Consider the following 16,180-nt stretch of genomic DNA (forward strand, 5'->3'; position numbering starts at 1 on the left):
GAGCTTGGACCCCCGACAACCGCTTTTGGCATTGGCGTATTATTATTATTATTATTTGGCGTAAGAAATTATGTTATACTATATATATTTTGGAGTTTTATTTAGGCCAGGATGACACTCTAGACCGCTGGTAAGTATGAGTACAGTTTGTGGTTAAACCAGTTGGACAGTTTGTTCCACATTCTGACTCGCAATTTGCAAACTAAACGTTTTTGTTCCTCGATTCTGTAGAACTAGGGTCGGTAACTTTGCACGTCGAACGTTCCAGGCATGTTACAGGCGACACTCTGAATTTAATTTATCTAAAAGTTTCGGTAAAACTGTTGCCAAACATATATGTATATATGACGAAATTTACTGTACAGACCTCATTTTTTTGCCAAATTGTCATACTAATTGTTCTAAAAAGTTTCTATGTACTGTAGAAAATAATCCCAAAGTAGCAGAGGTGGTGACTTCTAGCTCATCTGAGCAAAGAGCGGGAGTAGCGCCGCCTGCTTCGAGAGCTAGATCTGCATGCCGCTCACTCGCTCACGTCGCTTGCCAAGCACACAGACGGAAACTTACTAAACGCATCGAAGGTGGTGACTTTAAGCTCAGCCGAGCAGAGACCCAGCGCGTGCAGCACAGCCTGCCTCGAGTGCTGTGCCCACATACCGCTCACTCGCTCGCCTCGCATGCCAACACACAGCTGGAAAACTAACTAAACGCAGCGGAAACGGTGGCTTCAAACTCTGCCCACATAACATTCATTCTCTTGACTTGCATGCTGGTATACTGTATACCATCCTGCAAGCAGGTACTTACCAAACGCAGCTGAGGTGGTGACTTCAAGCTCAGCCGAGCAGGGCCCGAGCGCGAGCAGCGCCGCGAGCGCGGCGAGCGCCGCCCGCCTCGAGCGCTGGGCCCGCATGCCGCTCACTCGCCCGCGTCACATACCAACACACAGCCTGGAAAATAGAAGATACTATTAAGTATTCTGTAACCAGTATGAACACAAACGCCAGTTATATTTTACTGGTCAATTACAACCTTAATACGGTAATAAGCGGTTTTGAAATAATATCCCTCAGTGGATTTGGCGCTAACCACAGGTTATGCACAAGTGGCAATTTAGTGCTAAACATCGATGTTACTTAGTATTCCTCAGTGTTCCTCAGTTTACTTATAAGATAAACAAGTAACTTCTCACTGAAATGGGAAAGAACGAATGAAAAACCTAACATCACTGGGTTAGTCTCACCACTTACACATTTTTCCGGGAAGGTTTCTTTTTGTCCATCTCTAAGAAAAACTGAAATATTCGCACGAGCAACAGACATAAACAAAAGCTTTAAATACACTCAAATATTTAACAGAGACCAGAAAAATCCCCATTATTATAATTATTTAAAGCGCTGAAATTGCTAGGTTGAAAGTATTTCAGTCATTTAACCACGCCCGTTGCTTTAAGCATTCATAGAGCGTTCCGAGTTAAGAGGCTTAGGGAACTAAGTGGGCAAATGACGGCATAACGAGCTTTATTGCTGCTATGATTTAGATCCATGATGCAGTCTTTTGTAAGCTATCTCGCCTAGTAATAAGATCATGAACGTCTATTTCTAGGCGGTAAGTACACATTGAACCATTGTTGAAGGTCCTGATTCCAGAAATGTGGTGATAGAAAGTGGTTCAGACGTCCGGATCCTATTCGAAGGGTCGAGGGTCCGATCCCGGTGGTTCGACTACGCAGAGCGTCAGGGTTTTAAGCGTGGCCTATTTTGAAAAAAAATAAAAATGGCGGACAGCTAGGTAAATCAGAATCTTCAAATTCCTTATTTTATTATAATACACTAGAGGATACCCGCGACTTCGTCTGCGTGGATTTAGGTTTTAAAGATCCCGTAGGAACTGTTTGATTTTCCGGGATAAAAAGTTGCCTATGTCAATTACAGGGACGCAAGCTACCTCGGTACCTTTCATACAAATCGTTTAAGCGAGTGGGTCTTTAGGAATCCCGTGGGAACGCTTTGATTTTCCGACATAAATGCTAACCCTATACCCTTTCGTCAGAATCGGTTAAACTGTTAAAGTATGGATAATAATTGGCCGAGCGAAGGTTTTCGAACTACTTCGGTGAATTTGCACTTGTCCCATGCATCTACCCGTCTGTCTGTCCGTCCGCCTGACCATTTGCAAGCTATCGCTGCCGCTACCGCTATCGCTACCAAACTTCGTCAAAATCAGTTAAAGGATGGGCCGTAAAAGTATTTAGTCCGTGAGAAAATAGAGGATTTTAGTATAAGGTAGTTACACCAAATTTTTCTATTTCCCTACTAACTGCTCTCAAAATAACATTCTGTATACAAAACTAAAACTCTAAGTTACTAAGTTTTCTGAAATCCAAATAGATCGTTACAATATTTTGCGGGCCCAATATTTTCCTAAACTTTTAAAAGTCCTAAAGACTTTCATCCGATACTTCGAAAAATTTTTAAACTATTGCTATTACTTAGAAACCAAGTTATTCCGTTCACGTTTCTAAATATATTTTATCTCATCTTTGTTTACGAATAGACAACCATAATCGCGTTTGGGTCCGTTATAACCACTTTCCAATATGACCACTCCCCACTTACTCCGAGTTACTTTGCGGATCTTTAGGTACATACCCATGCAAAAAAAAACAAGTTGATCCGTTGCTCCGTTGTTGTGATTGTAGGATAAACCCATAAACCAACAAACAAACACAATTTCCATTTATAATATGGGTAGTGATACTCGTACCTGGACGATGCACGACTTTACATCCTCTAGTATTATGACATCTCCCTGGGCGTAATATCTGATATAAAATATTAACACTAAAGACAGATTTTTCTGCCGTAAAAGCTTCAATAAAGTTCCGTTCATGAAGTTCGTTCAACCCTGCAAACGGTAGGCGTAAAATTTTATTACTAATTCAACATCCCCCAGCGGATCTCAGATGAAGTTGTTAGCTTTTCGTAACACGGTCTTTATTAAAAATTGCTATACCTATCGCATCGCAATTCACAATACAGAAATGATTTTCCTATTGGGAGATATATTATGATGTAACTAGAGGAGCAATTCTCTCGCTCACCACCACTTAACATCAGGTGACCCACTTGCTCGTTTGCTCGTTATTTTTTTTATAAAAAAAATTAAAAAATCTTACAGAGATGTAATCTAGGAGTTTTAGGACAAAGATAAAAAATATAGGAAGAAATAATTAAATAAAGTTTATAAATAAACATTTTCTATCTTTCCACTAACATTTAGGCAGAGTTTATCAAAATATAGTGGAATAACTGATGGACAGTTTAAAAGCATATCCAGCCTGATAGAATTAAGCTACTTAATTCCATCTAACTCTGGTTCAGTTGCATTACAGGTCTTCAATTTTATTTTACGGTTATTTAACTGTGACCGCCAATGAAAGCGAGATTTGTTGCACAATATGCCAAGTGTGCCAACTGTGGACCAAAATACCTTAATCATGGAAGTACGAATTCTGACTTGTTTAACCCATTTTGGTTTTTACTGTCAAAGTTTAAGAGGAAAACCATCTCGAATGACTTAGACGATTTCACCTTCAAACTAGCAATTTTGACATGTCATGACCCTCTATTGACAATTAATCAAGCAGACATTTCAATCTGCGAAATTTACGCGGACTTTTAGTATTTTGACGTAGGAGGGTAAAAGATCCAGTACATGAACGAATAAGGATTACCCTGACTTTCACCTAAAATTAAGATATATGAGAATTGTTCTATATATAATTTTTATTTTTTGTGTATCTGTACACAGTATATCAAAAAATCAAATAAAATGCGTGGTATTAATTATTATAAATTATTTTATTTAACAAAAGGATAAATTGCCAGTAAATGAACTGGAAATTTCAGTGAATGAACGAACTCTATCTAGTGCATAAACTCTCGATTCCTATTAATAAATTCTTAAGTATATTTTCGGCTTGGAATTTAAAAAAAAATGTCAGATTTTCAGTTTTTGACTTATTGTATATTTTTTTCTACATTTTGCGCGATAAATCAAAAACTCTTTTACATAATAATAATAAATAAAACCTGTTTTAGAATGTATAATAGAGCCCTTTCATATGATATTATCCCCTTTGGTATAGTTATCTTAGTTTGAAAGTCACCTAAATTTTCTGGAAAACAGTCCAAATGACTACAGAGAAAATGAAACTTAACGCCCTTGTTGCATCCAAGTCGCTGGAAGTGCAACATCAGCTACTGAATGTGTTAAGAGTAGTGAGAATAATATACCGTAACACAAGTGTCTGATGTTATCAGATTTGTTCCTTTGAGCCGAGAAGCCACATGTTCTGATGCTTTTTAGACAATCTAAGATCTCTCATTAAGTGATCCAAATAATTTTGATTGAATGGTCTAAGTTGAGATGTAAAAAAGTCACTACATCGTCACTACCTTCTGAAAGTTCTTGAAATGGTAGATTAGAGGTACTGGGTTGGGGCTGAGGTACAGATTTATCACCAGAAGTCAGAATCGTTCAAATTGCAGACTGCAAGTTACAATAGAGCCGCTTGGAACAATTTTTTTGCTGTTTCTTCTGGTAATATTCACAACGCAGAAATAATAATCATCATGGTGTTTAGATGGTTCGCGCCAAATAATAAAATTTTTTTTTAGTAAAAGTAGTTAACTATTCTTATTTGCTCATAAACGCAACGAGGAAATACAGCTTCCACATATAAAAATTGGAGTCCAGGCCTTGCTGTTAGCTGCTAATGGGTTCTCAAAGTAGCCCGAGTATGCTTGTTTTACTGGGCACAAAAGGAAAGAATGAAAGGAGCTTACCCAGTACATCTTAAAAGATCCGTTATAGATACATGCATCCTGCCATGCCTTACCTATGCCAGCCAAACATGGGTCCAGACAAAGAATATAAAAAGAAATAGTAACTTGCTAAAGGGCGATGGCAAGTTGCATAAATTAAGCAAAAAATATTCAAAGTGAGAATTGAAGACATAAGAAAAAAGACAAAGCCTACAGACACCTTGAGACATGCCCTAAAACTGCAATGCAAATGGTCATATTGTATCGATTTTTACAGATGAAAGAAGGACAGGTAGGTAGACCGAAGACGCGTTGGTCTAATGCTATTGTGCAAATCGCGAGAGAAAATTAGCTTGATAGTACCAAAGACAGAGAGAAATGGGGATACCCAAGAGGGATCCATATCCAAGAAAGAAGAATACCAGAATAAATATAAAAAAAATTCAAAAGAAAAATAAAACCGATTTCAAAATCACAAACACTAAAAAGTAAAAAATAATTTAAGTTATTGTGGTTTTTGAAGTCGGTTTTATTTTTCTTTTGAAAATTTTTTATTTCAAAATTTTTAGTGGCCCCACTGTACTATAATAATATGCCATGCCCAGCTAAAACCCTACTGTTTACTAAGCAATTACACTGATCGCGAGCAATTTGCTCTTATCCATTGAGGAGTTCTGTTCTCCATCTCAGAAGATATTCATCAGAACTTCATCAAATTTATATGGGACCACCTGCAAAGTATACCTAGCTTTTCAAAAAAAAAATAATTTCCAAATCGGTCCAGGCGTCTTTGAGCAATCGGTGAACATACATTAAAAAAAAATTGAATTTGCTCTTATCCATTGAGGAGTTCTGTTCTCCATCTTCAAAGATATTCATCAGATCTTTACCAAATTTATATGGGACCACTTGCAAAGTATACCCTATCAAACAAAAAAAAAATCCAAATCAGTCCAGGCGTCTTTGAGTAATCGGGGAACATACATAAAAAAAAAGATACCGACGAATTCAGAACCTCTTCCTTTTTTTAAAGTCGGTTAAAATATACTAAGATTTACTAACATGGTGTTATACCACAGAGTAGCAAACAGAGGCAAAGCTTCTAAGAAGCGAGCAAATTTTATAACTATTTTGGTAGGGTTGGCACTGGAGGATACAATTTAATTAACAATAGTTATTTGTTCAACAAGATGGTAAAGTTTGTTTTTGTTGTGATTGCCTAGTTTAAATATCGATCAATAGATCTAAATATCGATTTTGAACGAAATCAGTCAATTTAGAAAGAATTATAAATGGTGCCAACTTTTTTAAATTTTGGTTACAGTTTCCTATTTTGTGATCCCAGGGAGCTCTAAATATCGATTTTGAACGAAATCGGTCAATTAACAAAGAATTTCAAAATGGCGTCGACTTTTTTAAATTTTGGTAACAGTTTCTTATTTTGTGATCCCAGGGAGCTCTAAATATCGATTTTGAACGAAATCGGTCAATTAACAAAGCATTTCAAAATGGCGTCGACTTTTTTAAATTTTGGTAACAGTTTCTTATTTCGTGATCCCAGGGAGCTCTAAATATCGATTTTGAACGAAATCGGTCAATTAACAAAGAATTTCAAAATGGCGTCGACTTTTTTAAATTTTGGTAACAGTTTCTTATTTTGTGATCCCAGGGAGCTCTAAATATCGATTTTGAACGAAATCGGTCAATTAACAAAGAATTTCAAAATGGCGTCGACTTTTTTAAATTTTGGTAACAGTTTCTTATTTTGTGATTGCAGGGAGCTCTAAATATCGATTTTGAACGAAATCGGTCAATTAACAAAGAATTTCAAAATGGCGTCGACTTTTTTAAATTTTGGTAACAGTTTCTTATTTCGTGATCCCAGGGAGCTCTAAATATCGATTTTGAACGAAATCGGTCAATTAACAAAGAATTTCAAAATGGCGTCGACTTTTTTAAATTTTGGTAACAGTTTCTTATTTTGTGATTGCAGGGAGCTCTAAATATCGATTTTGAACGAAATCGGTCAATTAACAAAGAATTTCAAAATGGCGTCGACTTTTTAAATTTTGGTAACAGTTTCTTATTTCGTGATCCCAGGGAGCTCTAAATATCGATTTTGAACGAAATCGGTCAATTAACAAAGAATTTCAAAATGGCGTCGACTTTTTTAAATTTTGGTAACAGTTTCTTATTTCGTGATCCCAGGGAGCTCTAAATATCGATTTTGAACGAAATCGGTCAATTAACAAAGAATTTCAAAATGGCGTCGACTTTTTTAAATTTTGGTAACAGTTTCTTATTTTGTGATCCCCAGGGAGCTCTAAATATCGATTTTGAACGAAATCGGTCAATTAACAAAGAATTTCAAAATGGCGTCGACTTTTTAAATTTTGGTAACAGTTTCTTATTTCGTGATCCCAGGGAGCTCTAAATATCGATTTTGAACGAAATCGGTCAATTAACAAAGAATTTCAAAATGGCGTCGACTTTTTTAAATTTTGGTAACAGTTTCTTATTTTGTGATCCCAGGGAGCTCTAAATATCGATTTTGAACGAAATCGGTCAATTAACAAAGAATTTCAAAATGGCGTCGATTTTTTTAAATTTTGGTAACAATTTCCTGTTTTGTGATCCTAGGGATCCTCAGATATTGATTTTGAACAAAATCTATGACAGTTCAAGAAAATAGATTTTAAACACTATTTAAATTATTATCATTAACATTAAATTAAATGAAAACACGACGCGCGACGTGTACTGCAGCCCCTGAACTTGAGCACAGGCCGAGCCGGTATAAACCGATTTCTCTCCGTACGCGACGTAGCGCCTGTGCTCACGCACACACGCGCCTCAAGCTTGTAGTAGTGTACCTATCGTAGCGCGCTTGTATGAAGCTTTGACTCTGTTCGCTACTCATGTGGTTATACAACGCAATACCACACTCACAAACACTCGTACAAACATACAGACAAGTATATACTCACACACACTCACACACACACATGGACGCACGCACACGCACTTTTGAACGGTTTGAACGGAACACGGTTTTGAAATTGAAATTGAAAAAAGTGTAAGAATTTGTAAGAAAATATTTAAAAAAGGTATATCAGCCGGTTTTTTATTTCAGCTCTTAATACATGTAAAAACGTCCAATCTGTTCATTTACTCGAGCCTTTACCCTAGTACCTAATTATATCGACCGCCCCATATCAAAACAAAGTAAATGTCATTTTTCCGAAAATCGTTTTATGTCATAAGCCTAACTTTCATAGTATGTCCCGTTGTATTGTAAGGACACCCACATTAAAGTAAAATTAAAAGCTAGTAAGTCGCTTTGACCATTTTAAAACATAGTCGTAAGTCTTTGAACTGGCTAGGTTTTTATAGATTAATGCGCCTTACTAAGTTTTTAAATGGAATTAGATTAAATAAAATAAATATCACCCATTATCTAAATACCATGTCAAAACAGTAAATACTTAATAATGCATTAAAACTTAAAAGTAAGATAGGAAAGTCAATGACCTCTACATGTCAACTGTTAAAATATGGTTTGCAAGGGAAATACTTTGCATACTTACATAATGTTTTTAGGGTTCCATATCTCAAAAGGAAACACGGGACCCTTATAGGATCACTTTGTTGTCTGTCTTTCTGTCCGTCTGTCCGTCTGTCGTGTCTGTCAAGAAAACCGATAGGGTATTTCCCGTTAACCTAGAATTATGGGCAGGTAGATAGAATAAATCCGAGAACAAATTTCGTGATTCTAGATCAACGGGAAGTACTGTATAGGTTTTCTTGACGGACGGACGGACAAATGGACAGACAGCAAAGTGGTCCTTTAAGAGCTCCGTTTTTCATTTTGAGGTACAGAACCCTAAAAAAGAAAATGATGCACATGTAATGAATAAATGTGTTGGCCAGTCTTCACACTAAAATATTTAAACCCCTTTAATTTAAAAACTGTCATAGCCTAGTGGTTAGAACGTCCGCCTCCTAATCGAAGGTCGGGGGTTCGATCCCGGAATCACGCACTACTAACTTTTCAGTTATGTGCGTTTTAAGCAATTTAATATCACTTGCTTTAACGGCGAAGGAAAACATCGTGAGGAAACCTGCATACCTGCAAGTTTTCCATGTTCTCAAAGGTGTGTGAAGTATGCCATTCCGCATTGGACCAGAAAGAACTACGGCCTAAACTTCTTTTGAATTTAAACCACTTACTAGGTTTTGATCTGAGAAAGAAATTTGACATTAATTGACAAAATTGAGAGACCTAAGCTTGTATAAGAACACAGAAGTGTCATAATTCGTGTTCACTTTGCCTAACGTCTCTCAGAGAGCAGAGAGAGATTTAAACTGTTTCTTATAATCACTGGCCATATTTCAAATGCGAAAGTGTGTTTGTTGGTTTAATATTCAATCACGCTGCAACGGAGCAACCAGTCGACGTGGTTTTTTGCATGGATACATTTAAAGACCTTGAGAGTGACATCTCTCTCCGCATCGTATTCTTTATTGCTGAGGGTTGTGACCTCTTTCCATTATTCCTACATCTAATGGTAGGTTTTCTTGGGATAATAATGCAGTGGGTTCAAAGAGCCTACGGAACTCGACTAGAAAAACGAGATTTTGACACTTAGGTTTAACGGTTATGAATTAGTTATTAATATCAGTGATAAAATTGATTAGGGCTGTCAGGTAAAATGACATTTATCTCGGAAAATCAAAGAGTGTCCACGAGATTTTTTTCCAAGTTTGCGCTACTAACTACATATATTATGAAGAGGAAAGGTTTGTTTGTTTGTTATCGATAAACTCTGAAACTACTGAACTACTTGCACTAAAGACATAATCATCAACATCAACCGACAGACGTCCACAGTGAACATAGGTCTTTAATAGGGTCTTCCACATGCTACGGGTTTGCGCCGCCTGAATCTTTGCGCTTGCGCTTGACGACAATCATGCTTTAAAGAAAGCAATGATGAGGTCCAAGTTGGAGCACGCTTACCTAGAAGATGCCTATTCACTCTTGGCTTGCAGGTATCTAAGGTAGGTATATATGGCAGGAAACACGGCCGCCGAAATGGCGTTCCAACCTTTAGGCTCTCCCCATTGCCCGCAGCATGAATCTGAGCTTTCTTATGAGACCCATGGTTATATTATGTACATATAATATCTCATAAGAAAGCTCTAACACACAATCCAGCTAAGTAAGTCCAATTTCGAAAAAAGCTAGCTAGCCGACAAATCTAACTCAGGCAGCCTTCGGGAACCTTCGAGATGTCTCTGTCCAAAATTCCTCAATGCTTGAAGAACAGTCTTTCAATAGTGCATATTGTCAGTGATGAAATATGGATCCGAAATATAGGTCTTTTTTTCGTACACAGGAAATGCCTGACGCATACCCCTCCGTCATGTGGGGCTTGCACCAAACTTGCACTACTACGAAATCCATTTCGGAACATGGCACCCGGAACGAGGCGCGCTATCTCCTAACATAGGTATAATACCTATTTAGAACACTTACTATCTGTCATCATAATCTATGACAACCTCCGAGTATTTACCTGGTAAAACCGTAACTTTAGAATAAAATTTAGTATATAAGCAGGCTTCATTTAGAAATGAAAAAATCCCTATTTTATTTTTCAACGATTATAAACACAACTTTCATTCAAAAATAATAAGCTTAAATTCATTTTAAATAATATTTTGCGACGAAATGACGCGCACAGTCCTTCCGCCATGACAGTCCAGTGGACACTGAATTCCATAGAGCGCCTGCAAGAAAATAAATAGCACAGGAAGTTTTTTGGTTAGTTTTAGATTATTTAAGAAACGAAAAACATTTAGTATAAAACTAACAGTTAAAATTGATTGCTAAACCTAAACATATCATTTTCTGGAGGTTGGCTTCAAAGTATCAAGATGTTAAAGAAAACTTTTACAGAACAAGTTGCGAACAGCAATGTTTTCAACTTGGTTTTTTTTTTTATTGGGATAATGTATACTAAATTAAAAGAGGCCCTTATAATCTTCACAAACTGAAGTTTTTAATTGCATGTATTTAATAGCTGTTAATGCTTTAGAAAAATAAACAATTTACTTCAAAGTACAGCATTTTTGCGATTTGTCAAATAGCAATTACCTTAACGATAATCGTAATTTAACTTTAACCGCCTTTCTTGCCTTTCTTGTTAAATCGACAACTATTTACTTTGTAATTTAATCATTTATTCCTGGATTCCATATATAAACTTTCACATCGTCACCACCATGATCAAACCATTGCCTGATCACTTCAGAGCAAAGAACTCCTCTCAGAATGAGATAGGTTTTCGCTTTATTCTACCAATAATTGCGGATTGGGAACATAGGCAGGCAGGTTTCCTCACGATGTTTTCCTGCAGCGTTAAAGGCGGTGATGTTTGATTGCTTGAAAATAAATTCTGAAAAGTTAGAGGTGCGTGCCCGGAATCGAATCTTAGACCTACGATTAGGACGTAGGCGGCAATTAGGCTATCATAACCTCACATAACTGTGTCAAATTATAAAACGCTCAGTGATTTTTAATTCGACTCAAACCAAGTCTTGGCTGCCCAAAGGTACGAGTGTTTCACGTAATTGATTCATCAATCATTTGTAAATGAGAAAATATGTAACTTGGAAACGGCTGAACAGTTTGTGACACAGAAAAACAATTTTGTTTGAAAAATTGTGAAAGTGACTTGCAGCGACAAAATTAGATCGTTAACTGCGGGGTTTGTTTGTTTTGGAGGACTACCTACTCAGTTTACAAGTGTTTACTGTAAAAGGCCTGTTGAAAATAATATTCAGGAATCACTAATCAAATATTTTTCACTTCTAAAGTGCCCGTCAATATTGGTTGGCATTGTTTTAAACATGTAAAGTAGCTTTAAACAAAGACATTTTGCTTTTTTAAACTATTTTTCCCACCCTGCTTCTAGTACCTAAATGTCTAATTGGTCAAGTAGGTAGCCTATATCACTCTCCAGGTCTTTAATAGCATTGAAAATTATAAAAATTATGAAAAGTTTTGCACAATAGAGCCACAAAAGTTCGCTGGAACCATTATAGAGCAACAAGACCTCTCGACCCTTGCATTGATTGGCGCGGGTTTCCCGCGCGTGACACACGCACGTTTCAATTATTTTTATTATACCTACTGTTCCGACTAGCCGAGTCCGAAGTTAACCCAACAATCGGTAGCTACGATAAGCCTCTTTCTCTTATGGGCTTTTAGTGCTTTATAGACGTTGTTACTTAAAGATAACGGGTACATTCCATTCCATCAGCCTGTATGCGTCTATTGCTACACATAGGTTTTTCCAAGAGCGCCCCACAAACACGGTCCTCCACCTTCCTCTACCAGACGCTCCCCGCCACCACCAGAAGAATTAAGTTGGGCGTAGCAGCATTTTCAAAGCTATGTCAGGTCTTCAAATCGTCGATACCGCAAAGCGACTAAGGTCTTCAATGAGTGTGTCCTACCTGTGATGACGTATGGAGCAGAAACGTGGACACTGACAGTTGGCCTCGTCCACAAACTAAAGGTCGCTCTCAGGGATAAAATCCGGATCAAGGAAATTCGCAAAAGAACAAAAGCGACTGACATAGCTCAAAGGATTAGCGAGCTGAAGTGGCAATGGGCAGGTTATGTCCTAGAACCAACGGCCGATGGGGCAGACGTGTTCTGGAGTGGAGACCGCGTACCGATAAGCGCAGTGTGGGACGACCTCCAGCCCGCTGGACTGATGACCTGAAGATGGGTACATACGACGATTAAATTGATGACTATGATTTGTCGATATTTCGACCCATTTGTGTTACGACGGGACTGCAGTACTGTGAGAGATAAAGTTCGAGCTGTTATGGGCAGTAGCGAAGTTTATGTAGAATCCAGTATTAGAATTATGCAAACCAGGACTGCGTCGTACAACATCCATAGTTATTCCTCAGATAAAAGTTATTTGACGGTCGAGAAATGCGCCTTAAACTAAAAAAGCACGTAAAATCATTGTGACGTCACATGCCAGTATTTCATAGAAGCTCGCATATATAAGCGCGTATTTTGACGTTTGATAAAAATATACCGATCTGATTAGCTCTCAAACACCAGATTGTGTCATCACAATATATAATGATTTAAGCAGGTCTTACGGAATCGACCTGCATAGCACCATAATTATTATGAAATCCTTCGAGTTTAAGCCGCAGAGAATACAGTTAGTTTCAGGTAAAATCATCAATTACTCAACAGTCCAATCTGTAGACTTGTTTCAGTGTTGTTTGAAATTAATAACGGTCTAGATATTTGAGCAGCTAGGTTCCGTGATTCAGTGTTTGTTGTGTAGTTATACAGTTTCGCTACATTTAAACGCTAAGCTTCGCTAGGCTTAGATTTTTAGGCCCCGGGTTCAGTCCGAGTCGGGTCAGAAAGTTACTGGATTTTTAAAAGACTGCCCAAAAATGAAGTGGAATAGTTGTCAGGGTTCATGTAGGTATGTACCTATATATGTGAGTTTAATCCACCATAACTTCTTAAAATCCTGCGGGAACTCTTTGATTTTCCGAGATGAAAGTAGTCTATGTGGTAATTCTGGGTATAATCTATCTCCATTCCAAATTTCAGCCAAATCCGGCGAGTTGTTTTTGCGTGATTGAGTAACAAACATCCAAACATCCACTTTCACATTTATAATATTAATTAGGATTAGGATAACAAATTCATCCAATTTTGTCTATGGGATAGGTAAGCCTACCCTGGCAACTACCATGCAACAATAAACCAGTAAACAAAACTTCACAACAACCAAAGTATGCCATTATTTCCTAGTTAAAACTTATAGGCATAGTTACTTTGCAAGTTTATTTGTATCACAGTTAATTATTTCAACCTACTTAGTTGTTTTTACAAAACAAGCTTACTCCGACGTATAATAACACATTTCAAACCTCACTTTGTAAATTATTTTAGTCAAGGCCGTTTTTTGATTGTAGGTGGAACAATGCTTTGTGTAGACCCTGTTTTACTTTGCACACTACAATATACTAGGTATATAATATACTATGATATAGGTAGAATTGTTTTTGTTTCCCCTTTATCTAAGGCAAAGGTAGAGCAAAACTTTAATTATGCTCTGAAACTTGGGTGTAACTTTTTATTTTTACCCGACTACGGTAAAGCCAAAAGGAAGGGTTATGATTTTAGTAGTCTATGTATGTATGTACGTATGGTGTGCATGTATGTATGTAGGTGACGATTGTTACATCACAAATCGTGGGGCGGGGAGTTTCCAAAAAGGTTTTTTGCTATTGTATTCTGAGTTCATAAATATAAATATACCTAGGAGGTAGGTACAATGTTAAAAAACACATAGTGACAGAAAAACAATTTTGTACTATATCTAACGCTAACTAACGGTAGTTTGAGGGTAGTGGTGAGGTTTTAGTGTTATTTAACTTTATCTATCTATCAAATCTTTGAAAAGAGTTCTTCTCGGTAGGAAAGGCATTCCGAACCAGTGGTAGATGCTTTTGACGATTCAAAAGAACTTGTAAAAGTCTAATTGAATAAAAATATTTTGAATTTGAATTTATCTTGTCTAGTCTTCTACTGTTCATCATTATTATCGTTGGTATGAGGAAGTCATGGAAACATAGGCCTTTCGTAATGAGCTGTTAGGTCAACGGGAAGTCCCTATAGGTTTTGTTCCTCTTGATGGGTCTTGACAGACACGACAGATAGACAGATAGATAGACAGACAGCGAAGTGATACTATAAGGGTTTCTATGTTTCTATAGGAATACGAAACCCTGAAATGCAGCATAGTAATGTCAATAATGGCGTGTGACTGCATGACGTAGATCATCAAAAGAGGGGAAAACTTTTTTTTTATTATTATTTTTTTTATTAAAAAAAAGAATATTAGCCATGTTAATCATGACTAATATTCCCCTTTCCCCTCCAACTAAGCGCAAAGCTGTATTAGGAGTAGGTACGACAATAGTGGAACGGGTGGGGTTTGAACCGCCGACCTTTTAGAATTCAGTCGGCTCCTCAGCCTGTTGAGCTATTGAGGCTTATAACTGGGGAGGGGGAAAATGCCGGAATGATGTCCCATATCTTAGCGGTTCGAAAGAAACGTTATGTATGTTCTCTGTACGTGTTCGAAAAGTTATGTATGTTCCATTGAAAAAATGCAGCTAGGTATCATAGTGATGTTATGTAACATGACGTAGGTTAGGTGTTCATCGCGCCAAAACAAACGAGGACTTTCCCAGATGAAAGCTGAAAACAAAGGCTCGCTGCTAACAAAGTGTTTAGAGTGTTACCAATTTTGTCTCGACAGCGACAGGCTGTTACAGAGTTTTTACTTCACAGCTTGCTTCCAGATATTCTCTTTGGGTAGGTATTTTTGTTTTACTGATTTACGAGAACGTGTTTTGGATCTAAAATCTAAGAGTCAAAAACTTGTTCTCTGAGAACTCATCTCGTTATTATCGCAATAAAACTTGTACCATAAAATTTTCATTAATGGTAAGGAGTCACGACCCTCAGCAGCAGGAATACGACTATGAATAGAATAGAATAGAATAGAATAGATAGAAGTATGTATGAAGAGAGAATGAAAACTTAAGACATCTATGTCCAGCTGTGGACGTCTAACTGTTTAAAATTTAAACAGATTGAAGTTCAATACGAGAGTGTCCTTTCAATTTCAGTGCTCTTTAGTTATTTTGTTTTACGAGTGTGCATTTTGAAAATAACAGTGCATTTTCATCATCAGCTATTAGGTTCTGCATCTCATGTGAATCTGAGAATTCTCAATATGAAGTCTGCAACCGTAAAACGGAATTAAGATCTATTGCGCAACTCCTCATTCAAATACATGGTAACTACTACAGTTATGTCAGATCAAGATGTCTTGGATTCGGATCATATGCAGTGCGTAGAGAGCCTAATTTGTACTAAGTACGCTTGAAGGTTGACACTAATCGTCATCATCATCTGAACCCATTACTGATCCACTAAGGAGCGCAGGTCTCTACTCAGAATAAGAAGGGTTTAGGTCATAATCCACCACGCTAGCCAAGAGCAGATTGGTACGCACTTTTGAAAGCATTATGGAGAACTCACAGACCGCTATATCCCCTAATCCATTTAAATAACTAATTCCTAATACATTAATGCTCTTACCTCTAATGCGCCTCTTAAGATTTAATCAGACACGTAATTTCCTAACTCCCTTTAATATTAATGTAGATAAAATTGCAGGGCCGGATGCTGAGTAGACGAGATTCGAGAACAAAGGGCA

At 37.3% G+C, this 16,180-nt stretch overlaps 1 protein-coding gene across 4 annotated transcripts in view; it reads right to left on the reverse strand.

Moving 5' to 3' along the window:
- Window positions 1–16,180, reverse strand: part of LOC123867321 — a 62,797-nt gene that overhangs the window by 12,470 nt on the left and 34,147 nt on the right. For all 4 annotated transcript variants that reach the window (XM_045909308.1, XM_045909307.1, XM_045909310.1 and 1 more), the window contains exon 2: window positions 808–950. In XM_045909308.1, coding sequence (XP_045765264.1) covers window positions 808–913 — 106 coding nt within the window. In that variant the 5' untranslated portion in view covers window positions 914–950. The remainder of the gene's footprint in view (window positions 1–807; window positions 951–16,180) is intronic.

The sequence above is a fragment of the Maniola jurtina genome, chromosome 8 (genome assembly GCF_905333055.1).
Source record: "Maniola jurtina chromosome 8, ilManJurt1.1, whole genome shotgun sequence".
NCBI lineage: Eukaryota > Metazoa > Arthropoda > Insecta > Lepidoptera > Nymphalidae > Maniola > Maniola jurtina.